General features: G+C 38.7%; 1 protein-coding gene across 1 annotated transcript in view; it reads left to right on the top strand.

The window, feature by feature from the left end:
* The window catches only part of TMEM163 (transmembrane protein 163), an 87,526-nt gene that overhangs the window by 36,833 nt on the left and 24,570 nt on the right, over window positions 1–26,123 (top strand). The window contains exons 3-4 of the mRNA XM_058027842.1: window positions 15,113–15,156; window positions 16,271–16,362. Coding sequence (XP_057883825.1) covers window positions 15,113–15,156; window positions 16,271–16,362 — 136 coding nt within the window. The remainder of the gene's footprint in view (window positions 1–15,112; window positions 15,157–16,270; window positions 16,363–26,123) is intronic.

The raw sequence follows: 26,123 nt of genomic DNA, 5'->3' as shown, positions 1-26,123 counted from the left end.
TTTCTTTCATTGTAGAACAGAAGAATTCATTGATTCCATTTGTGTCAGTATAAAGCTGCAGACTTTCAATCCTGAATTTGTTAAAGGGCATCAAAGATATGGAACAAATAATCACTGTTTCTTGTTGTTTCATGGCATGAAATAATAGAAACAATTGAGAGAATAATTTGCATCAATATATAGCATGAACAAAGATAATTCCCAATTTTATTTAAAGTTCTTGCCATCATATTTACTTAATAACTCCTGATAAGCACCTTTTACTCCTTTATTGTATTTTCTTTTAAGTAAATGCTTCATTTGCAGCAAAAGCAATAACTGGTCAAAAGCCATTATCCAGTGCTTAAGGAAGTGGTTTATTTTGGACCCTACTTCATCAGTATCACACCCCAACAAGTCATTATCTATTGAGACTCTGATATTGAAAATATTTCCAATTAAATTAGTGTTAATGAAAGTGTTCTGCAATTGCATGTGAGTCAGTGATTATCAATCTCTGCTCAGAGGTCCCAGCTGTGGGCTGGTGCTGTGTCACTGTGAGATGAGATCTGAGCCCCCCAGCCCAGGAGAGCCAGCCTTGGACAGTGTGGGTGCCAGCCACAGTCATGGGGAGGAGGTATTTGAGCTACTAATGGGCAAGATTAATTTTATAAATAATTATAGTTGTACAAGAACAGGTGAATACTTCCTTCCCTTCTAGGTGGAAGTTAGAAGAATATTAAAAGCCATGCCAGTGAGGGAGTTTGCTCAAAATTCCCACTGTAAGGTTTGTAACCTGTTGATTTTATTAAATCAAAGCCCAACTCTAACAGTGAAATCAGGGAGGAATCAGTGTTGGCTTTAACACACAGCTGGCCAGGTAGGATCTGTCATTTTGTTCCTGTTATGACAAAAGCAGATTCCAAAGAAGTCTTTTATACAAAAGAGGGGTGATTTTGCTGTTCATTCCTGGGAAGATCATGCATATGAAGGAAAAAAATGAAAAGCAAATAGATAGAATCTTTAGAGTATGATTTAGTCTTTTGATCCTTTCCTCCTCTGAATTTTCCTTGTTGTGGCTGGGATCCATCAAACCACAATCAGGACTTTGATTGCATCAGTTTGGGATGTTGAAAGTGAGCTGTCATTCCAAGAGCTCATTTGTGTTCCAGAGTTTTGGATGACATAGCTGGGGGAGTTGAGCCCCAGGATCCCTCCTGGACAGTTTGTGGAGTCTTGTGGCTGAAAACTCAAAATACAGTGCAGAGCTAAATGCCACAGAATGGCTTGTCATGTACCTAGTGACTGATCCTGAACCATGGCTCTTCTATTTTTGTCATGTATTTGTAAAAAATGCACAGGAGGCCAGAAATAAATTATTTTATTTGAAATGATGACCCTACAGATATATGCATATTATAAAGATTGCTTTCTGTGTCATAAGAGCTTTCTGACACATGGGAGATTGCAAATCCATTTTAAAAACATTATTAGAACTACGTGTGTGCACTGTGTATGTTCAGAGTGATGCCTCCTTTCCTGTACCAGGATAAATTCTTGCTCCAGGAGAACTTCCAGAATTGTTCTTAAGCCCTTTCAAGACTTGATGTGAGAACTGTGACTAATCTCATGGCTTCCATCTGGAGCAGCTGTGTCATTCCTACTTCCTGCCCCAGAGGAGTCTCAGCTCTAGCTCTGAATTCATTTTTTTCTCTCAGGAGATTCCTTTAAATTGCATTTTCTTTATTTTATTTTTTGACAGAATGGAGTAGTGTATGGCAGCATATTTTTAAAGAGATAGTATGCAGAAGGAAGAAATCAGGATGCTTGAGAAGCTGTTAAAAATTCTCATTTGAAGAAAGGATATTATCATTCAGCATTTCAAATCTATATTTGAAAAAGAATGTTTTCACTTGTTAGTATTCTTTTATCCAGCACTATCATTGATCAAGCTATTTCAATTTCCATGGAAAATTTTAGACTTTACTACACTTTATTCAAAATGGGAAATGCTAAATTTCAGATGAGTGTTACAAACACAGACAATTGCATGATGATAAGATAATCAAGTAGTATAAATAAACAAACATATGTGAGAAACTTGGTGTAAATTTACACAATCTGAGACTCTGGACTTGTACCTGCTATGTATGCAATCAAGTTACCATGAAATACACAGTGAGGTGAATTCAGAGTACTCTGGAACTCACGGTAATTCTCTTTGCATGGGTGACAAAAAGTAACTTGTTCTTTCTGCCTTCCAAAAGTAAGCTCAGCTTCAAGGATCAGGATTGGTGACCACAAATCCAGACCAGTGGATTTTTTGTAAATGCCAGTCCTGCTTTCTGGTGTTAGTAATTCTGGGTTTCTGGCTTTTTTAAACTAGCAAGGATTCTCAACATGATTTAGAAATGAAAAGAAACCCAAACCAAACCCATCATTATTGATATGAAGAGCCAGAGAATGAGTGGATACTGGCTGATCTCTAAAAGGAGAGCAAATGAAGATCTAAGAATGATAAAAGTGTGTGTGTGTGTGTTCATGTCTGTGTGTTTGGGGTTTTTTGCTTTCAATTATCTGAAAAAATGTTTTAAAAAATATAGTGTTGCGAAAATCTTTTAAAACCTTTGCTGACTGATGATCATAGAAGACATTTTAGCTCATTTAAAGTTACATCTATTTTCAGAAGGCCAACTGCAGGAATCTTGAAACTGGATTTTCAGAGACTATGCTTATCATTTCAGAAAAATTAAGTGAGGATATTTTGGATGATTCCACGGATTGTTGGTGCTTAGTGTCTTCCACTGAAAAGTCATTAGGAAGTGAAGTGCATATCAATCCTGCTTTAAACATTCCCTATATACTGACACATAACATTTTCATCTTAGTTTTGAAGGCTGCATAACAGGAAAGCAAAGCAAAAAGATCAACAGCAGAAATTCTTTGTATGTTAAAAATACATATATGCTGCTTGACATAGCAGGTTTTATCCTGGGAATATGTTTGTGAGGCTTTTCAAGAGCTTGCACCTTGGAATTGTGCATGGAACAGAAAAAAATAATTGATATAGTTTGAGTTTTATTGACATGATTATATGTTGTAAATAGTGATGAACAACCTTGTAATATCCCTCTGTCTTATCATCACATTTTTTATGATATTATCTGAACTGTTTTCTGTCCAAATAAATGAAGCTCATCTCATCAGGGTGGTTTGCAAGTCTTCTGTTACTTTGATCAGAATTAGCAGAAGATGTGTCAAGCCAATTACTCTGAAATTGGGCAGATGCAGAGCAGTGTGGTATGTCAATCACTTAGTGGGTTTTCTTTCAGTTTTACAACTCTGGCTCTGTCAGGGAAGCTCTTCCCAGTCTTTGAATTGCTGGATATGATTTCCTATTGCTGCCTCTTGTCAAGACCCTGCAATTGGAAGAAAACTGTAAGAGTTGTAAAATGTTGCAAGACGCTTTGTTTAGAATTTCTGCATTTAAAAGCTACTAACAGGACTTGTTTAATCAAACACAGAACAAAGGAAATTTGCTAGTTAGGCTCATATTTCATTTTAATTTTTGCTTAATGACTTGGAGCTCCCAGCTGACATGAGGCATTGGGTTTGCTCTTGGGCTGTGGACCAAGGCTGAGTGCAGAGCTATTTTATGTGTGCTGTGTGTCTGTGGCATCCTTGCTGTCACACATCCCCATGCTACAGCCCTGAGGCAGGATTGATGACAGGGCTCTTTATTGCAGCCCTTAGCCATAGATTGTTGAGATTAACACATTGTCTGAGCAAGAGATTTGTCTGAAGGGCCTGCAATTCCTCCCTGCAGTTACATTCAACAGAGAACCAGCAGACAGTTGCTTCTCTCCCCAGAAGGTTTGTTTATATTCCAGCTTAGAAAGATAAAAGATTGCACAGAGGATTTATTTTTTCTATTTTTCTTTTTGACTTTTGATGTATTTAGAAGAATTGTTTCTGTTCAGAACTTGACTGTTTGATTAAATTTGTGCCAGAAAGGGTGAATTTTCATTTCTTGGTGGTTTTTATTAAAGGAACATTAGTAATCCACTTCAAATTTGAAGATTTCCTGGCATTCCAGCAGCTGTAAAAGAAGTAGAGCCAGGGCCTGCTATCTTTTAGTTGGTGAGCTGAAAGCAATTCATTTTACTTGAATTACCTGGACTATTTCACTGCTTTGTGCAAATTACATAATTTTCCCTATCAGAGGTGGAAATGTTAGTGTAATGTTACTTTGATCATGACCCATGATAAAATATATGGAAATAGGTGATAAAATCTACCATTTGGTCTAACTGAATGAAAAGGGCAACATTTTCAGTCATCTCTTTATTTCAAGTTTTCTCACCATAGAAATGAGTTCTAAGTGTAGCAATCTAAGTGATAAACTGCCACAGATTATCTGACAATACAGGAAATGTAAATAAATATTTCTAGGACAGTACTGAGATTAAATAATGTATAAAGTTGCTTATTCAGACTGACCATTGCTGTTTTGGCATTTTGTAGGTTTATTAGCAAAATGGACCAGTACAATTTATTATAATTGTGATAGTTTTCCCAATTTTCTCTCTGTTTGAAAATACCTGTTACTTTATTCCAATATAATCCTTCCAGGTGTGAATTTTGATGTTTTGTCAAATGTGCCTCATTAAGAAATTTTTGAACATACTGACCAATAAAGGGACAACAAGTAATTTTGCATTTTTACAATTGCAGATTTTTAGAGTGTGGGAACAACTCAGTGAGACTTTTACTGGTTTATGATGTTAAATGGCAGGAATTGAACTCTCACTTGTTGAAATTGAAGATTAAATAGAAGGATTTAACAGGGTATTGAGCATTTGTGAATAAGTATGTAGAGGTGTCCTTAGCATGATGTGCTGTGTGCTTAAGTTCTGAGAACAGGTCCTCAGGCTCCTACATACTAAAATGGGCTGGAGAGGTCTGGTCAGGTGTCCTTTCCCACAGCCAGTTGAGGCATCTAAATTTTTTCACATCAAAAAACAACTTTTAATTGGAAGTCTGTTTAGACATGTATGTAAAACCAGGTCTTAAAGTTTCTCCAGTAAGTCACTGAGCTGCCTGGGATGGTGCATTCCTAATCTCCCTTTATAAAAGGAAAATCTCTAAGATTGTGCTGTATTCTGGCAGCCTGCTTAATTGTGCTTGGCAGCTTGTTTTGGCTCTGGAGCTGCTCACCAGCCTCCTAATTAAATAGGGGTGCCCTGATATGTGTCTTGTCTCTGAAATCGATAGCGATGATGAAAAGGGCTGTGAAGGCAACTAATTATCTTTCAACAACCAATGCTTTTCAGTTTGGATCTTCCCTGGTTTTCATATTTCTAAGTTCATTAAAATGCTCAGAGAACAAACATTTTGTATGAGATGAAAAGTCATGAATGTGAATTTCTTCTGGCCTTGTGCTCACACACCTTGTTCCATTCTTGGCACGTTCAGGAGAGCCATGCATAGAGAAATGAATATAAATATATTTTTAAATAATATAAATCTCCAGCTTTGGATTTGGTCAGGTGTGCATGGGCTCCAAGGGGAGCAGCCTTAGGTCTCTAAATCTCAAATGTAGACGTGAGGAGAATTTATTCTGTTTCTGTTTATCTTCCTCAAGAACAGCATTGCAAGACAACCACTTCTGAGTTAAGGGAGGAACCAGACAAGAATATAAAGAAAAATGCCAAGCAACTATCTTCTTTCACCTTCATAAAAAAATGGAACACAGATAGGTGGTTATACTAGAAATGGTTTTTTAAAAAAGTTTCAGCCTGCCTTTGTTCTCAGATACCCGAGTTTGAATGTAATTTTTAATAGCTCTTTCTTATAATTTTTTGGGGTGTATTCATTATTTGGTGTCCAGCTGGCAGTTTTGTATGGACTCATTTTTCTCTGTTCCAAAATCAGAACTTTTCAAAGGGAGCTAAAATGAGGGATGCTTAAAATAGTCACCTCTGCATTCATGGCTCCCACTGCATTTGTGTTCTAGAGGTTTCAGCAGGACCAAATCAGCTTCGAAACCTATCAGTGGGGGTGCACAAGTAAGTTTCAGTAATTATAATTACATTATACTAATGCAAGTTAAGGGACAATGCCAAATCATTTTCAAAATGAATATTTTTTTCCAGCACTTGATGATACACTTCTGAAGACGTGCTGTATTTCTCTATAGAAGGAAACCTGCTTTGATTTTCAGAAGTCTGTTCAAATACTTTTAGTATAAAAATAGTCTCTCACAACTGTTGAGCTGTGGGAATGCCATAAATCTCCTCCAGATCGTTTCTAATTAGGGTAATTTTCCATGGGTAAAGTTTGCAGATCTAAAAATGAAGGCTTTGACAATGTGAAATATAAAAGGCAGGTCATAGCAGGACACAGTTTATTAGAATAGATGAGATATTGATGGTGCCTGCTGTCACTCTTTGCAGAATTTCTCCATCTTTTTGTAGGGTAAAATGATTTTCCCTGTGTGGAAGTACTTGCACCCTGTTTTAGGGATAAGAATCCTAGGGAAGGAAATGTGGAAGGGTTGGCAGCAGGGTGTGTGGGACTGTGCCAGCCACCTGCATCCACCTGCCTTTTCTCACAGTTACACTCTCTCTTCAGAGCCCAGTCCTTCTGGATTATTGAATTATTCTGGATTCCTGATCTTCAAATATCTCCTGTGCTCCCTTACCCAGTGCTGTTTCCTTTCCTCTGAAATAGGGAGACTTTTTATTTTTTATTTTTACTTTATTTTTACTTTTATTTTTATTTTTACTTTTATTTTTATTTTTATTTTTATTTTTATTTTTATTTTTATTTTTATTTTTATTTTTATTTTTATTTTTATTTTTATTTTTATTTTTATTTTATTGTAATTGTAATTTTAATTGCAATTGCATGTCTACAATGACCTCAAACCCCATAATTTCCTCCACACATACACTGAAAGGAAAAGCGAAAATCCATAAAATAAAATAGATTCTAATTTGTTTGGAAACCTTTTCATGGTAAATGCAAGCTGTTGCAATGCATTTCTTCATATGATGAGCTGCTTAAAATTTTATTGAAATTCTAGGGGAAATAAAAGGACTTAGATCAAAAACTTTGTATATTCACCTGGAATTTCAGTGGAAATTTTCCTGTCTGACAAATTTCTATTGAAAATTCATCTGTGTTGTATCAAGGATTGTAGATACTAAAACAGAGTTCTTACAGTTAATGTGGAAAAGTAAGAATTGAGCCAGTGCCTTTGTGAACTGGTTTTAAATGCTTACCACGGCTAAAATGTGTTTATTTTCTCTAAATTTAAAGGCTACCTGGAAGAGTCAGACTGGAGTAAACATTAACCATAGATAGGGTCTTTTTCCTTATTTAAGAAGTGTATTTAAGCTACAGGATGGTTGTAATATTTCTAGAAATGTAGATATATTTCTAGAATATGATATAAGACAAAGCTAACTAAATCCTCTCTTGATCTCTATCCTCTGTGTTGCACTTCTATCAGCCAATTTATATGGAGCACAGGCTGGATTGCAGTGTGATTCCAGGTATTAAACTGGGTTGTGTCTGTCTGTCTGCTGCTCTGATGATACTTAATTATTATTATTATTTTTTTTAAGAGCAGCCCTGATTTGTTTTAATGCTCTTGATTTCTAAAATACCCCAGCTTGCTCACAGTCAAGTTTGAAATAGCAGGATGAAAATAGTGAGCAAAAATAAATTAAAAATAACATGAATCTGGAACTTTGGCACTTGGACATTTCTGATACATTTTTTCTAGTCTAAATCTGGCAAGCTTCAAATTGATCACCTTTTTAAAATGAAACCAGTAGGCTTCTTTACAGGAATGGAGACAAATAACCCTGTCAGGGACAAGGGGATGCAGTTCTCACTGGGTGTGCACATTTGAGTGTGCTGTGCTTCTAAATAAAAGTTATTAACAATATTTCTTTTCTTACAGCACCAATGCACAGCCAGTAGCACAGCCAATGATATTCATACATTTATTGTTGGCTGTGCTGCAGTTAGCCTGAATCCTTGCATATAAATTCTATGTTAATACATCTGAGCTTTTGTACAATATCAGCCTTTAATTATATTTTTGAAAGGATCTCTTCATCTTTCTAATGTGACCACAGGACAGGAATTTACCAGAACCTGAGAATAATGGCAGTGTTTCATCTCTTTGATTAACAATTCAAAACCTTCAATGACTGGTAAAAATGTTTAATCGGTGTCCTAGCTCTTACAGGTTTGAGGATATATTTATAAAGCATGAATTGGTTGAATTCCTATGAAGATTCCAGAAACCCTTTAGGTCAGATAAGGGTCTTCACCTCACTGTCCTGGCTTATTCTGTTAATTTTGTTTAAAATTAACTGGTCAGACTCCCAAAACAAGTTTGGGGTTTTTTTCTTTTGTGCTGAGTAGAACCTCAATGCTTCTCTTGCCTCCAGCCAATAAAACAAAAATTGGGAGAAATTTTGTGTTTGGAGGGTCTCCCAGGTAATTAAATCTAGATAACTCTTGTCTGGAAACAGCAAGTAGCAAATCTTGGCCAGAGGGCTTTAGAAACAGCTGCTGAGAGTTTCTGATATCACCCAACATTTGTGTTAATTTGTGGATTTTTAGACAAGGTACCACTCATTCCTTGTCCCAGTTCAGGGTCCAAAATCTTTTGGTTTTGGAAGCTCACTCCAGGCTTGAAATTACAAAGCTTGTGGATTGTAGGCATAAGCTGCAAAAACCTCCCTGGTAAATGTTCAGTTACAAGCATTTGCAACATTCTAGGCCATTTCAGTTGTTATATTTGGAGTTGGGGCATCAATAATACATAATTTCATTAAAAGACAATGTGCTTTAATGTCATTGCAGTGAGTTATTCTGGGCATTTCAAGTGACCCCATTTGAAATACAACAGATGAAAGTATGCACCTGTATATTCAGTTGCAGAGACTTTGCACCACATATCTAGCTGGTTTTTTATAGACCTAAAAGTTTCATTATTTCTATTCTGAAATGCCAACATATGCATTTAGTATCCTGATAAAGCTCAACTGGAGCAGTAACATATGGGCCCTCCTTTAGCTTCGGCCCCCTGGAAAGCCAAAACTAAACAAAAAGACCAAGTCCTCCTTTGCTCTGATTTATTTGTGTTCCCTTTTTTTGAGATGATCCTGTTTGGAAACAGAAGGTTGGCACCTGAGAGAGGAAGCACGGGCGTGTGTGAAGCAGTGGGATGCCAGACAGGAGGGATCCTGCTCTCTCCTGTGCTTTGCAGAGCTGGAATATTGCTGGAATATTGCTGGAATATTGCTCCTGAGCAGCCCTGGAGATTGCTGCTAACTCAGCCTGATGGGAGCTGCCTGATTTCTGCCTTTACAGACAGCTTTCCCTAAAGAAATGGTTCCTGGTGTTCATCTCCAGCAATGCTGGCAAAGAGTGCCACAGAAAATGGACAGCCCTGGTATAACTGGCTGACCATTTATTAGTGCTCTGCTCACTGAAGGGTGGCAGGGAAAGCTTGCTGGAGGTGGAAGATATTTCAGCAGCTGTTAAAAGATATCCCAGGCATTATTTTTTTCTTTTTCTGAAATGAGGGACAGATTTACTGTCAGTGTCTGTGTGTCTCTGCCATTCAGGGGCTCTATACAGGATTCTTTATATCACTGCTGTGCTCAGTTTGCTGTGTATTGCAGCTGGGTCACCGTGTTCTCCACAAGGTTTCCATCATTTGGAAAGTTATCCCTTGTTTTCTGTAGCAGGATTATTTCACAGTTCAGCATTGGGCACTCCTGTGAGTTTGCCCAGTCTGGCCCATTTGTGGGACATGCCAAGGGAGGCCTGGCTGCTCTTTTGGTGGCAAAAGGAGAGGTAAAAAAAATCAAACAGAAGTGAATCTGCAGCCTAAGGGAGGTTTAGGAGTGTTTTGCCGTTCTTGGTTCTCTGTTACTATTGCTGAGCACCATGGTGTAATGGGTAATCACTTTCAAATGGAAAAAAATAAGCAAAGGGAGTTAGGGGAGAACTGACATTTCTTTCCAAGAACCACAAAAACAGGTGTTAAAAACTTCTATAATTGAAACATTGAAAAATGAACCACTTAGTATAGAAAATACTGATATCAACAATAATAATAATATTAGTAATAAATAATATTAAAAAATCTGCTAACATGCGAACAAACTGGAAAGAACTGTTTTGATTAAACTCAAGGGAAAACCTTTGAACAAAGTCCTGAAACTTTCTTCTGTAGTAATAATAATAATAATAATAATAATAGTAATAATAAATAATGAGGAATACATTCAGCTTATATATGCTGTTGTATCTCACTGCAGAAAAAGAAGTTATGGAAGTTTGCAGCTACTAAAGATTTGACCACTGCCAAACAAGCAAAATAATTAACTACATAACAGACAAGGAAAGACAATTATTCCTGGAAGGTTTTACTGCTATCAATAGCAAAATTTCTTGCTGTACTGAATCTGCAAAGATTTTTTTCAGGATGCCTTGAGGATTTTTGTGGTTTCTTGGCCTGAGAGTGATGCCCCAGGCATGGCAGAGCTGGAAAGTTGGTGTCTGGCTCTAGAGCCTCATTCACTCAGTCCCAGAGCTGAACTTCCCCAAGGACTGAAATCTCCCAGGACTCTCCTGCAGCTCATTCTGCAGAGTGTTGCTGTGACACCTTCCAGGCAGGTGGAAAAATGAACCCTCCTGGGGACTTCTTTACAATTGGTGGTGAATTCTAATGAGATGAACATCCAGGTTTGGTGTGCATGAAGTTTGGGCTTGGAGGATACATCACAGTGTAGTGGTACTGAGCAGCAATGAGGGCCTTTTCCTTGTTGATGCAAAAAAACCTGAGAAAATCAGCCAAGTATTTTGTGTAGATAATGTTTTTACACTTTTGCCAATTACTTTGGGATAGAAAAATGGATCTAGAGGGATGACACTGATGATAGCTCTGGATCTACCCATGAAGATAAGGCAGACTTGTGTCTGAGATACTGAATGTATGGCAGCCATTTGTAGATGCTGATTGTGGAAATTTATTGCATGTGCATAAAAACCCTTAAATTTTGCTCTATTGGAATTTTGGGGAAGGGAGAAGGCACTGAGGCACCTGTTGATTTGGGTCAGTAGCATTTTAAACAAGTATTAACATTATCTGACATGTCTGTTCTTTGCCTTCAGTTGTTGTGAGGGATTTTTAGAGAATAACTGCTTATTTGTTTTTCTCTATTTGGAATGAATTTATTTTGAAATATTTGTTGTAACATTAGTTTAGTTTTACCAACACTAGGCAATGAAAACAGACTGTATTTCAGTCTCACTTCTGATTCAGCAGAACTTCCAGTTCCTCTTGCTCGTGACTGTACAACCTGCAAGATCTGCATTGTAATATAAAGAGACATAAACCCACCATTTTCAGCAGTGTTCAGATTGCCTGACTGATTTCTGCCAAGTGCAGGTCAGGTGCTTTTGAAGCCTTATTATTTTATGTGCTGACATCCAAGCTTGTCTTTCAGAAAGCCCAGTTTCAAAGCAAACATGATGGAGTGATTGTCCCATCTAGAGGAGCTGCTTAAAAATAATTTTTCCCTTTCTGAGTAGGTAAGAGGAGATTTTTAGGACAGGTGGAGGAGCAGTTTTTATCCATCTCTCATTTGTAGTCAGACTCATCCCAAAAATTTCTGTTTGAAAGATCTAGAGTCAGAGTTAGTTTTCTATCCTATTTCTTGTCACCTAGCTTTGTACAAAAAGGTGCCAGGAGGCTCTCCCAGCACAGGGGAGGAAATGAGAGTCCCAGGATAACAGCAGGGTCCTCACTCTAGACCAAATTTGAGCTGGATTGAACCTGCCAAAGGCTGGTGGCAGACTAGATGTCTGGAAAGTTTAATTGGAGCTATTCTGTGGAGTTAAGGCCTTAGTTACATGATTTCTGTCTGAGGCACATGAAATGAATAAAATCCTTATTTCGTTGAGGGTAGAATGTGTGGGAAATAGGCTATTTTTTTTTATTATTATTATTTGGAATCACTTTGAAAGGGATGAAGGAATTCCAGCAAAACCTGACCAAACAGGCCAGCAGACTCCACAAATTGATATTGCTGTGCAGGTGGAGACAGAGGCAGATTTGTTGCTTACTGTGCTGGCTCTATTTTTAGCTTCTGACTGCTTGCAAGTTCTGTTTACAAATGTCAGGAAAATGCATTAGGATTATCGGCTTTATTGTAGAGGTAATAAAACCTTGTCCAATTTAGCCAATAAAACAGCTAAAAGCAGGCCTCCCCTGTCATGGCAGTGCAGCTGCTCAGTGTGGCCTCAGCAGTGGCTTTGTGCGGCCTGCTCTGCTCTTTCCTCATTTCTCATTCCCCACCATTGTTCTGGCTCAGTGTGGACATCTGGAATCTCTGGGGGGTTTTTATTCCCATTTGGGAGTAGCTGAAAATGCACTTTGGGAAGAGGGGAGGTGAGGGATCAGCAGAAGCTCTGGGCCCATCCCTGCAGTGCCCTCCTGGAGCCCAGCAGTGACTCTAGGGGCAAAAGGACCACAATTAATTATTCCTCTGCCCAGGGCTCTCAAAGGATCACAAATTATTCTTCTGCCCAAGGTGTCACAAATTATTCCTACCCCAGAGTGTCCAGCTCCAATGTCTGCAGTGGGAACCAGTTGTTTTTAGTGGATGTGGTTGGTCTGGTGCAGCCTGTGTTGGCTGATACCCTGTAATCCAATATTAGAGCTGCTTTCACTGCCACAGAGCCTGAATCAAGACAAACATCCTGTTTAAGCTGGGATGACTTGCTGGAGGGCTTTATGACTGTATTTGCCAGCTAGAAGTATTAATGTGCTTAAGTCAGGGCTGAAGGTGCTTTGACATTGTTATTTGACTCTAAAAGAAAAAGAAATGTGTTGTTTATTCCATTAGAAAACCAATATAAAATATAAAGCCAAATAAATAATATCAAAATACATCTTTCCAATGCTTAAAAGCTCTTTATTGCCTTTATTATGGCCTTCCACCGCTATAAGTTAGTGTTGTAGGATGCCAGTCCTAGTCATACTCACTAATTAGAAAAAAGGTTTGAGCAGAGTTGTGACACTGTTAGTTAATACTTGTTTTTCATTGCTGTTTTAGATAGCTCAGGACAAACAGATTGTGTGTTACTGCTGTGATAGAATACATAAAATAAAAATAGTTCTCATGCAGAATTCCCTGTGCTTTAAATACACCAAATATGTCCCTTCAAGCATCCTTAAGGTGTGGAACTGCTATCTGTATGCAGTTCAGCACCAGAGAAATTACATATTCATTTTTAAAGGAACCATACAATTAGTTAGTTTCAAGTCTGGATCTGAGTTGGGAAAGAAACTGGCAATTGAGTAAAAATGGAGGAGTTAATTCCACTAGAGGGGTAAGCTAGAAATAGGAGTAAAAGTGTTGCTTTGAACTGCATCATATGGAAGCAGCAATGACAGGAACATTGCAAGTTTCTATGTACCTGTGAATCCTCATAATTTATTTTTTGCAATGTCTGCTGATTTTGAAGCTATATTCCTCTAAGGAGGCAGACAATGAAAATTTGATAGGCAATATATTATTATGCAGTGAAGTGTTGAAATTTGCAGATCACTGGCAAGTCTGACCAAGAAATACAGCTTCTTTTTTCACCTAGGGAATGAAGTGTGGGAGATTATGCTTTAAAAATGAGAGGGAGATGTAAATCTACACTGTTTCAATACTCTTCAGCTTTGAGGAAATTGGAGTCTGGGAGGAACCTTGATGACTTTTCTTTGTGTTTTTGCCAAATGTAATGATAAAGTCCAAATATTTGTGGCATCTGGCTTGCTCATGACCACACATAGATCTTAGATCCATAACAAAAAGGCTTTTTTCCCCAAGAATTTAATTTCTGTTTCTCCAGATAAGTGCCACAGAACTGCAGCTTGCTGTTACTGAAAAGAACAGTCAAATCATAGTGTCTCTGTTCTGCCAAACTGCTCTAATGAACAATGAGAATTAAATATTGTGTTTGTCAGCCTGAGATTGACAAAGTCATTGATGAGTCTGTTTTTTGGTTTATTTGGTATTTGTTCTACAAAAATATGTTCTTATTAAGTTAGCTGATATCTGTTCATATAAGAGTAGTCAAATCAATCCTTCTAGGCTTTATTTCAAACTGGAGCTGGAGTTCTGTGAGTTTATTCAGGGAGCAGAGGTTCAGGTGACCCTTCACAAACCACAGCAAGGAGGATGGAGTGCTCAGTGCCTGAGAGCTTGCCTGGGGTAGCTGTGACCCTGAGAGCTGCATTTGGTGAAGTCTCATCTCCAGGAGGCTCCTCTCCCACTGCTGGAGAGGAGAAGTTGTCCCACTGCTTCTTCCCTGCTATTCCTCTGGGCTGTTGAAGTATTTGTTCTGGCACAAGCCTTTCTAGAATTGGAAAATGAGGTGATGAAATTAGGATGTGAAGAGTAAAATGTTAAAAATTGTATTTTTTTCCTAGGTATTAGCACATTTTCAATCTCGGTTATTTTTTAGAAGGTACTAGGTGGTCAAAACCAGGGCTGCTCAAAAGTTTTCCTCCTGACATTTTTGCATTGGAAGTCATGCAATTATGGGATCTGAAGCATTTCTTGAGGCTGTGTGAGTTACCCTTGGGCTTTTTGCCAAAAAATGGCACTCAAGAAGTCTCAATGGGCCTGGGTAGTTTTTTCTGTCATCCAGTTCAGGTGTTCTGAAACTCCTGGCTGGAGCAAGGAGCATTTTGAGATGTGTTAAGTTTTCTGAGAGTTTGATACTGTGGTTTCAAAATGTTTTTGTTAAAATCTGCGTCTCAAACACAGCTTGTTTCATGGGCAGACTTTCTGAATGCTGCTCAATCTCCCCCATTACAGTTTTGGAAGAAATCTCAGTGTTCTGACCATTTCCTGTGGCACAAAGTCTTTTTGTAGGCATTTTGTAAGTGTTGGGTCAGGTTGTTCTAGTGGGAACTGGGTGAAAGTAAATCCATGTGTTAAAACTGGTTTTGTAGCTCTTGAACAACAGAAAAAGAAAAATAAAAAAAAAAAACAAAGAAAGTTTAAAGTGATTCTAAATAATATTTTCTTTCCTTCAGCTGTCTCCGTAATGAGATACAGTGCATCATCCTTTGGATTTGCTGTAAGTAGAGATGCAATTGAAATATTATCTGCTCTTTTTTTCTTTTCCAAGGGCCTTTTCTGAACATGAAATACTGCATTTTTCCTTATGGTAAGTTCATGGAAAGGCGTGCAAAGTCAATAATGGATTAGAAAACATATTGTTAAAGTCAAGAATTGAAAAGGGTGGCAAAAATCCTCTAATTATAATTTTTCAGTTTCTGCCCATTAAGTCCCATCCTGGAGTTAAAACCCATGCTTATACCTTATAGTTTATAGATGTTACCCAACAGATATGATTTTCTTATACAAAATCACTCAACTAAAAATGTTGTTGAACTTGAACCAAATTCTGAATTTCCTGTCTGAACTGTTCCCATTGGAGCTGATGGAAGGACTGCTCCTGACTTTGGGATGTCAGCTTTCCTCTCCAGTCCTTGCCATGACTTTTCAGATTCGTGGCAGAGCAAAAAATTCCTAATGACAAGCAATGACTCATATCAAATAATTTATCTTTAGCTTTCAATTCTGAAGGTCAGATTGACTCTGTAGGAAGTTTGACTTGGGAGTGAAAGTTCTTACAGGGGTACAAGCCTGGTTTTCAGTATTCCTGACACCACATCTGCATTAATTGGGAATACAAACATGGCAATTTTGCTGATGATACAGAATAATAAATTCATGTAGGATGAAATCTGGGTGGGATTTTGGAGAAAAAGTTAATATTTTCTTGGTTGGAAACAAAAGTTCTTGCAGGAAATTAGTGACTGCAGGCATTTTTCTACACTTAACTTCTTTACAGTCTTTGCACTAGGATCATATTAGTATTTTAACTCTTGGAGTGCTACGGTGGCAGACTGTGATGTTTGTTTTTTCTTAACTTCTTCACAGGTGATAGATTAAAAATTCAATTTTTTAAAATCCTTTGATTGACTTTCTGAGCTCTGAGGTGTGCTACTGTGCAATAATACATGGCGAAAACGTGAACGTCAATTCAATAAACATAAATTGTGCTTTCATTAAAGTGATTTATTTGAAGCTGCTTTGTGCCTGTGCAGCAGGATGGCAAATGCTTTGTTCTTAGTGCAGGGCACACTGAATGGCCCACAGGACAATTTGCTCTGTCTCTCTTGCAGTTTGATGCCACCCTGGACGTTTTGTCATCAGCGATAGTTCTGTGGCGCTACAGCAACGCGGCCGCGGTGCACTCTGCACACAGGGAGTACATGTGAGTAAACTTCACTTTTTCTGCCTCTGCCAGGGGCCTGCAGAGCTTCTGGTGTCAGGCTGGGAGGCTGCACATTCCAGAGCTTTGACAAAAGCATTTTGTCCTGTCAGCAAGTGTTCTTTCCTTCTGCCAGCTCGCTGCTCGCTCCCAAACACGCAGGCCCTCCTCAGGCAAACCTCCCTGTGGTTGGGATTTTCAGCTTCTTTTTAGCCAACATTGCAGTGGTTAGGCCTTTGCAATTTGTTTTCCCTTGCGGCACCTGTATCAAGTGAACTGTATTTGCAATCTGTAACAGATTTGTAAATCTTTCATTTCGCATCTTACTGAATTGTTAATACTAGAGTATGGTTTTTGAAATTGATGCTTGTATTATATTTGTACTTCTCTCAACAAGTTTGAATATAAATCACTTAAATGTTTTTCAAAGTAAGAGTATAGCAGTGATGCATGTCTTCTTTATGCTTACTTTGCAAGCAAATTTTTTCCATAATAAATGTTTGATGTATATATCCTATGGGGGGGGGGAAGTCTTTACATATGCAGCCCAGTATTGATCACAGTGGGAATTGTGTTCTGCATCATTGTGCAGCATTTCTATGGATGATTCATATGGTAGCTGAGAGGATCAGGTGAAGATTGAATCAAGAATTTTTCCAACTAGTGCATAAAGAAGATTTAAAATTCCTACTCGAATTTTGGGCATCTAGGTGGAGAATTGCAGTACATTTGCCTGGTTTTGGTTTTTTCCTGTACTGCCATTTCTGGCAGCATCCCATCTGGCTGGAAAATAGTTCAAGTGTCCCCTGGAATGGACTGCAATTTTACAATAAAGGGGAGTAAGGTAGATTCTGTGCTGAAACACCTCAAATGATGTCCTTTGAACAAAGGGCAGCTTGATGAAACCAAACGTTGCATAACTGGTAAAGTAAAGAAAAAAAAAGCCACACAGAAAACCAACAGCAAAAAGCCAGACTGGAGGTTCTCTATCACATCTTCACAATTTTTTTCTAAAAACTAAGGAAAAGTAAGCAGTATTTTTACATGCCTTAGCTCAGGCTCATGCAACAGCTTGCCAGGGCTGTGAGTTCCTTTCTGGCAGGGCTCCATACAGAACAGTTTGGAATAAAAGGCCATAAAAGACTGATGTGGCATTGATTCATAAAAATAATTTCAGAAAAATGTGATTAAAATTAGTCTTCCTGAACAGATTTGGAGATTTTAACAGACATTTTCTTAGCATCTTGCTTTTGTGGGTGTCCACAGAGATTCCTGTCAACATTCAATTAACATATTTTTGAAATCTTCTGTTGGGCTTTTTCAAGTGAACCTTGTAAAGTATTTAAAAGAATACAATACACAAAAGAAGACTCAACATATCCCTGTGGCTAAGCCAGTAAAGTGAACAGGCAAACTAGTAAACATATTTTCCTGTTTTGTTATGCTCATTTTTAATTTTCTTTCATATAATCCCTCTGCTTTAATAAGACTGAATTAAGTCAGTGAATTACTTGCCATGCCTATTAGTTGAAGACAGTTAGGGTTTCATTATGAGTTCAGTATCAAGTGAAAGAATGTTCCCATGTGCTGGGAATATGAATCACTGGATATCAGCCTGGTTATCCCTGTTTCCAGAGCTGTGTTTCCAGAGAGATGGTGAGATGGTTGTGCTGCTTAAGGCAACTCTTACTGTGTCAGATTTTTGAGGATGGCACATTTCTAATTTCCTGTTGTGTTTAATCAATCTTTAGCTTGAAACACTGCACGTAATTATTTTTCCTCCTTGACACTGGGAGAATGTTGCAATGATGCCTGCTGGCTGCTTGCTCAGCTTATGAATAATCAATCTTTGCATCATATGTGCCTCTAACTCCACCTGGTCTGTCACCATCCCTGTTTTCTGTGGGCCTCCTCCCTCAGACTCCTGGACAAATGTGGTGTGGTGCAAATTTGTGTGGGTGCTTAGGTTGTGCTGTGTGTTTATTCCTGTTTTTGTGTGCTTGGCCATATTCTGCCTTAGTGCAGGGGTCTGGTTACCAAAATAAGGTGTGCCAGAGTAGCTTCAGTTTAGTTCTTTATTTATAGGTCTCTCTTATTGATTTAGATATGACACTTCTCTGTGTATCCTAACAGATCTGAAAAAACCCTTCTCTCCTTGGCAAAAGCCAAGTGGAATTGACAATTAATTGTGTTTTGCAAATTTATAAAACCTCCTCTTTCATAAACTTGACAGCAAGAGATTGATCCAAAATCTGTTAAAATCAGTGCAAAGCCTCTCATGGGAAGGCAGCGCTAGAGTCAGGCCCAGCTCTTGGACGTCATTGAGAGAGAACATAAAGATAGACTGAAAAACACACCCCCAGGAGAAGGCACAGAGAATACAGCCTGACTCATGATGTGCTGTGAATTAAATACTGAGAATAAAATGCTAAGAAGTGAAAGAAATGCGTAGTCTTGCCTAAGCTGTGGCCATATGGCAGTTGGAACTGCAGCATTGATGGGCTGGCACTCCCAAGGGTACAGAAGTGCTTGCTGTGCCAAGTTCTGCTCAGAGGAACCAATGCATTTCCATTTGACTTCAGGGCAACTGGAGTGCTGAAACCATCATGCAAATGCGTCCTGCTGAGCTTAACTCTGCTTAATGTGTTTCATTTTTATTAGATCATTTGATTTCTCTTGTTTTCTGGGGTGAGATGAGACGGTTCTTTTTCAGAGTGCATCCCTTTGGTTCATCCCTTCCCTCCAGGGTGTCAACCACAGCACACAGCTCAGAAGAGGCTGAACCCCTGGCAGGGGCACCAGCCCTGTAACCATTTGTTGATTCTCCAGATTCAGCCATCTCAAATCTCTGCTTTCACTGGGAGCATTGATGAGAAAACTCCTTTTGCTCCAGAGTCCTTTACTGCCTCTTCTAGAGCTCTGTCACCCTTCTGATGCAGCTCAGACTGCTCCTGGATATGTCATTGGTGCCCACATGAAATAAAAGCCAAGGCTAAAACATTCACCAAGATCAGGAATTAAACCACTGCAAGATTGAGACACTGCTTGGCTCTGCCTAGCTGGCTCATTAATGAAAGAGTATGTGGGAGTGGGATGAATATTTGATGTTTTTTGCAAGAGTCCTTGAAAGAATTGTAGGTTTTGAGGCAATGCAGGAGTTGGGAAGGACTACAGATATCTGGGAAGAGAGTCAGAGTACATGCATAGTTCATGAGCACTTGATCTGCTCAGTGTGATCTGCTAGGTTGTAAATTAACATGCAGGAAATGTAAAGGTGCTGAACAAGTCATCAGAAAGCAATGATCAAGGAATTAAAGAAAGAAAAAAGTGCTGAAATAACTGGAGAAATAATTTGAAATTTCCACTAAAGATGAAAATTTGCAACTGAAATTGACTGAGGCATTTAAGATGTGCAAAGAAATGTCAGTGGCCCTCCTGGCTGCTCTCCATAACCAGTTTACAAATGCCTTGAATATTCTGCCCTTTAGTAAACCCTTAGCAACTTGGTAGCTGAAGCAAATATAAATCTGCTGAAGAAGAACTTTATTGACACTGGTTTGGCAGCAGTGATTTTTCACGTGCTTAAATAAACTCAGTCAATAGCTGTAGAAGAAATTTCTTAATAGAAGACTGGAAAAATGTCTCATGAGATGTTGAACTAGTCACTGGCTATACAGCCAGGGGCAGCTTTTAGCTTCTGTTAAATTCAGGAATGCAGGACTTGGCTGGGGTGCAGGAACTGTGTCTGAGAAGAAAGTGAGAAATACCACCAAAAAAGGACAGATTGGAAAAACAGAATAACAAACTACATGTCCACAGCCCTGTGGGAAAGCTTCAAAAACCAGAGCTCTTTCAGTACAGTTGGTTGAAAGATCTTGCTTTTCTGTACAATGCAGTACAAGGACCCAGTATCTGCCTATGCCTCTGGGATCCATTCTGGGATTTTTGGCTACTGGGTTTTTTATTGCAAAAGCCAACTCTGTACAGCATATTTAAAACCGTGATTCTTGACAGTTGCAGCTGGTGTTTGCTATATATTATTTTGTTGATGGTATCAAGTTAAATTCTGTGTTTCCCAGGAACCAGTCTGTCAACATCTCTCTTAACCCAGTGCCAGAGTAAATAGGAATCCTGACTCATAATGAACATTCTGGATTATGGCAAGAGCAGAAAACATATTTCTTACATTTCTTTCACTGTTTTGGTGTTGTGGTTTTGTTTATTTGTTTGTTTGCTTGGGTTCTTTGATTATGTATTTCAGACTCTGGCTATGCATTCCTAAATTACCTAATAAGAAAATTAAATTATATCATGGACTAATCATTTTAAACACACTTGTGGTGCTCTATGTTGCCATGACATAATACATAATGAATGCAGATATGTCCTTTCTTTTTTTCTGTTGGTGGAGCTGTTGTCTGAAACATGAGCACTAATACCAAAATTACAGGAATTAAAATCTACAGTGTGGTAGATAGGGGTGCAGATATCTGTCATAGCTCCACCTGCTTCTGAGAAAGCTTTTTGCCAGAAGAGAAGAATCATTTTGCAATTAGGCATTACCTAAATGCTTTGCTGTGTGCCTGTACCTTAACTTTCATCTCCACACCTGAGCTGTGGCTGCGGATTTGATAACTTCAGGATGCTGAGCCCATTTGCCCCCTGAAGAATGCCTGGTCTGGGGATTTGCTTCTTAATGGATTCCTAAATTATGGGGAGGAAGAACTGGTGTTCTCACCTGTTTTGACATTCAGAAGAACACAACTATAACAGCTTAATCCAAGAATTTCTTTTTTAGCTTTAGCTAAAAGCAGTCTCCAAGAAAGATCTTTGATTGCTCCTCATCAGAAATTATGTGAGAAATCACATGAGAAAATGTGATGAGACCCTAAGAGAGAGAGAGAGCCTCTCCTTCCAAAGTAATTGTAACCCTTTTTTCTCTCTTGCTCATGTTCAGATGACACCACTTGGGAATATTTGCCCTGGTATCTCTGGTCATGAGGAGTCTTGCAGAAGTTATACTGAATATATGTGCATTTCAATTAGGCATATGGGAATATGGGAATATGGGGATTGTGATGTATCCCACTTTTGCACTCAAAGCTTGAAAGAATTAGAAGCCACCTTTTATGACTGCCATACTGCAAAGTTAGGTCTGGCTCTTCTCTCTTCCTCTGATTCTAAAAGAAAGCATATTGATCTAGATGGTTCCAGGGCATATTCTCACTTGGTTCACAGAATTGAATAAAACCACCCAAATTTTCAGTATTTCTATTGTATTTAAATTTTCATGTGAGGGTTTGCTCTGCTGTACTGGTTAACCCAGCTAAATGAGCACTGTCTATTTAGGTAGTGTTGAATGAAAATAATCCTCTGGGTTCAGACCCAACATATCAGTCACATTGAAAAACTGAAGATAATTTTATCTATACCATGCACACGAAAGAGACTCGAAGCACAGATGGCAAAATCCACACCTACCCACAGTTCAGGGCAAACCTCTGTGGCTGGAGGCAAAGCTCTTTTGTGATGAGTGAATGGAATACCTAAGTGATCTGGAAAAATGTCAAATGCATGGAGCTCAGAGCCCACCTCTGCAGCTCATGTGTGGTTCTCAGCACCCAGTGGTTTGGCCTCACACCACATTTTCACAGAATGTGAAAATTCTCTCCCACAGAATGAGGCACAATAAAGAGTTTTCAAAGGGAGTGTTCACCTGTGCTTGGATATCTGCTTCATAGAAGGAGAGGTATAGTTTCTTCTTAACCACACTGAAAATTTCTAAATAATTCTTTCTTCTGAGATATTTGGCCAAAATTCTACATCCAGATAAAGTGCCAGGTACAAGAGGTCCTTCATATGGCTGATTTAACAAACATCATAATTTCTCCATCAATTCATTATCCCATATTCAGAGAAAAGTAGAAATCACAAATTTTTCTCATATGCAGACAGCAATGCATTTATGCCTTGTGCAAACACACCCCAAAAAATCATCGCACATACAAGTTATATTAAATTTGAAATAGAAAATGTATATATTTATATATTCTAAAATCTGTTTCAAAAACTGTGGCATCTGTAGACTTGGCAATGATTTTACTGGAGCTAGATCCAAAACCCATGAAAGCCTTTCCTTTTACTTGACTGGTGGTTGATTAAGCAGGATTTGTGTGTTTTGCCTACTATTTACACATAGGCACATGTACATAAAATCAGGGATATGATGTTTCCTGTGCTGAAATTTGATGATCACCATAAAAATGAATATTATAGAGGTTCTCAAAAGGGTGTAATTTCCAGGTTCAGGGGAATGGCAGAGTCTCTGATCATCTGCTGCAAGGGAGGAGCAGTGCTGGAGCCAGGAGGGTGGTTGTAAGGCAGGTGTACTCCAAGTGCAGCTGCACAGTCTGTGCAGACCTAGGAGCTAGAAAACAATTCATAAGAGTTTTTGAACTCCCCCCAGTTGTAGAAATGTCTGTTAGCTTTTTCTGGTAGATATTCCATACCTGGGGTATCAAATTATTTATGGAAATGTTGCCCCAGTTCAGCTGCATGATGTTAAAGTATGTAAATGCCCTGTTCTGCAGCAACTGGTTGAAATCCTAAGGGATAATAAAAGTTTTAGAAGGCCTGTAACACTTTCAGCATGAAATGGTTCCCTAGCAGAGCTGATCTGAGTCTCAGACATAACCAGCATTTCCCCTCAATGTCTTTTAAGTTAGACCATGTGATATCACAGCACACTTTTCCAACACAATAATTGAAAAATTGATTTTCAGGGGTCATTTGGACTATTACTTGTATTCTCTTTATTGTGTAATCTAGTTTGGGCTTATGTTTTTTTTTTTGTTTTTTTGTTTTTTTTTTTATGGTGACAAAAACAGAGTAGCTGTAATGATGCTGATCTGGATCCTGGCAGTTGGGGGTGGATTATGGAACATGTGTGATGAACAGCAAGCCCACTTCGTTCCTTTTAAAGAGTGTCTTAAATTGACTCCATTCCCTCCTCACTGAGCACCAGGCAGGTGTAAATACCCTGAACAGCTGTGATTCTGTACAGTTTGGTGTCCTAAACCTCTTCAGGAGCTACACCTGATGCCAGAGAAGCCAATATAACTGCCTAATTGGACACAAGGAAGCTTTAGATTAGCAGTAGAGCTTGACAGGACTCTCAAGACTGAGGCTGATATTGCATCTTTTGCCTGTGTATTACCATAATATGTCACAGTGCCTAGTTCTTTTTAGAAAAATCCTTTAATGAGTTTAAGAGGCAGATGTTACAGTTGTCAGAGTTCTGGATGTCACCCTCATGACAAATGTGACTGCCATGTTACAGAACAGCAGCAACTGTTAGTGAACAGCTGCATTGTAATTTGGATTTCTCTATTTAAAGGAGTGGATTTCTCTATTTCCATGGCAGGAGTGGCTCTTGCTCAATCCCTCCTATTCCTCACTTGTGTGACAGCAGATTTTCCCTACCGTACTTCTCATCTTCTCCATCAAGCAGATCCCACTGATTTGCCACCAGAAAATAATTTTTTTGGTGACCAAATTTGAACCTTTTTCCCCAAATCCTTATCCTTTAGATTCCAACATTCAGTTTTGACTGCACTTGAGGATTCCTGGGCTGGCTGTGACTGGCATTTTACACTTGGCTGTGTTAAGTAGGCTGTGAGAGCTGCCATAGTTCCAGGGTTTAAACAGGCTGACAGCCTCTCCTCAAGAAGAAATGTGGGGCAGATTGTTGCAAGTTCCAAGTTATTAATGAAGGAGCAGTCACAGAATGTAATTTGTGTTTGGCTTTGGGAAGGAAGAATGAAAACAGGAGTACCAGCAGAGGCAAAGAGATAGTAAAGGGTTCCTCTCATGTGGTTAGACATGGAAGACAATTGAGAAAAAAGTAAAGATACAGAATTGGAAAGTGAATGAATACTTCATGCTCAAAAATATTTTCCTAACTTCTGACAGCAAAGACCTCCTGGACAGTTGCCTTCTGTGTTACACCGTGTGACTTCCCCTGAATGATGCCCTGCATGATATTCACTCTGTCAGCCACTAATACTGAAATCCCTTCTAATCATAGGGAAACAGGATTTAGCACTTTTACAGTTTTTATTAGAATAATTAATTTTATAATTTTTTTTCTTCCTTAAACTCTAGAGGTCTTATTGGTGGGTTTACTCAGAGATTAAATTCTGTATCCATCATAAAACTGATTTTCTCTGCTTTGCTGAAGAAGCTCACATTACTCCTGGGCTTAGAGCTCTTATTGGCCTGCAGCTCATTTTAATGTGAAGTTACATTTTCTTGCAGAGTAATATTTTTCACCACTTCAGTGGTGAAAACAGCCTGCAGAGACTTTAACATTTCCTTTTCTGTGGGCTATTAGGAGTCATTAGTACTGAAAGATCTTGACAGAGCCTGCAGAGTTAAAGATTTTGTGACTAAAAATTAATGGGTTCACAGGATACTGCAGGTTGGAAGGGCCTCCGGAGGTTTCTGGCACAAGCTCCTGCTCAGAGCAGAGAGAGCTGTGAGATCAGAATAAGGCACTCAAAACTTCATTCAGACAGCTCTCCAAAACTTCCAAGGCTCCACAGCCTCTCTGAGAAACTGTTCCACTATTAATCCACGGTGGAAATCTCATTTCTTTTAGGAAAAGATAATGTGGTAAGATTATTAACAATCAAGGAAATGCAGAATTAAAACAGAGTAAACCAGCTCTTGTAGGGTAACCAAAATACATGTAGAAATGAGAAGTATTGTCTTTTATTTACAGCATTGTGGCTGCCAGAGAATTGGATAAAGAACAGAGGCTTGTTTAGATGGCAGCTTTGCAAATGTGAGAATAGAGTTCCTATCTCAAGAATATGAATACAAATCCTCGTGCTCTATACAATGATTTTTTTTCAGTTCCTTTTGTCATGTTTACCCCTGTAGCTCAGCTGAAATGATCAAAATGTTTTCTGTGAGTAAGGCAAGCAATCTTGATACCAGAAAGGAAGTTTTTACAGTGAGAGCAATCAATCACTGGAACAACCTCCCCAGGGATGTGGCAGAGCCCTCATTGTGGGGAGTTTCCAAGATGCTGAGAATCTGATCTAGGTGCTGTGAAAGGTTGGACCAGGTGACATTTGGAGGTTTCTTCCATCCCAGACTCTTCTGTTATTCTGTGAGCCTCTTTGCTTTGGTTAAAGTAAAAAATACCCCCAACCCTCCCACAAAATAACCCATATAATCAAAACAAGTCAGCTAATCTGGGATACTGCAATGGATGAAGCAGGTGGGAGAACAGAAAAAAAATTGGGAAGCAATTAGACTGTTCCTGACAAACTTGTTTTATTCCATGTGGTGTCATCATGGTTCAGGCATTAGCGTAATGAACTGGAAGTGTGGCAGTGAAATATTTTCCAGGCTATAACAGACAAACCATCAAGAGCAAGAGACCCTTTTCCCTCCCTACTGCCCCAAAACAACTCCCTGTGAGCTGCTAGGAGAAAGTTGACACATTTTTGCAGATTGTGTTCATATGCATCGCTAATTTTTTCTGAATCTTTAATTCTGTTGTCCCACCTTTGCTGACTTGAGAGGAGGAATTTCCAAGGGCTCCATTGCAAACCCTTGTTGGTACAGTGCTGCTGTAAAGATTTGCCAGAAAGAGAAAGGGATGGTGATTAAAAAGAGGAAATTTTTGCCTTGGCTGTTGATATGAGAAAAACTCCATTTCCAGTCACCCTTGTGTAGCTTTCCCCTGATCACTT

Source organism: Melospiza georgiana, chromosome 7, assembly GCF_028018845.1.
Source record: "Melospiza georgiana isolate bMelGeo1 chromosome 7, bMelGeo1.pri, whole genome shotgun sequence".
Classification (NCBI taxonomy): Eukaryota; Metazoa; Chordata; class Aves; order Passeriformes; family Passerellidae; genus Melospiza; species Melospiza georgiana.
Note: the sequence above shows the minus strand (reverse complement) of the source record. Positions and strands in the feature narration are given on the sequence as shown.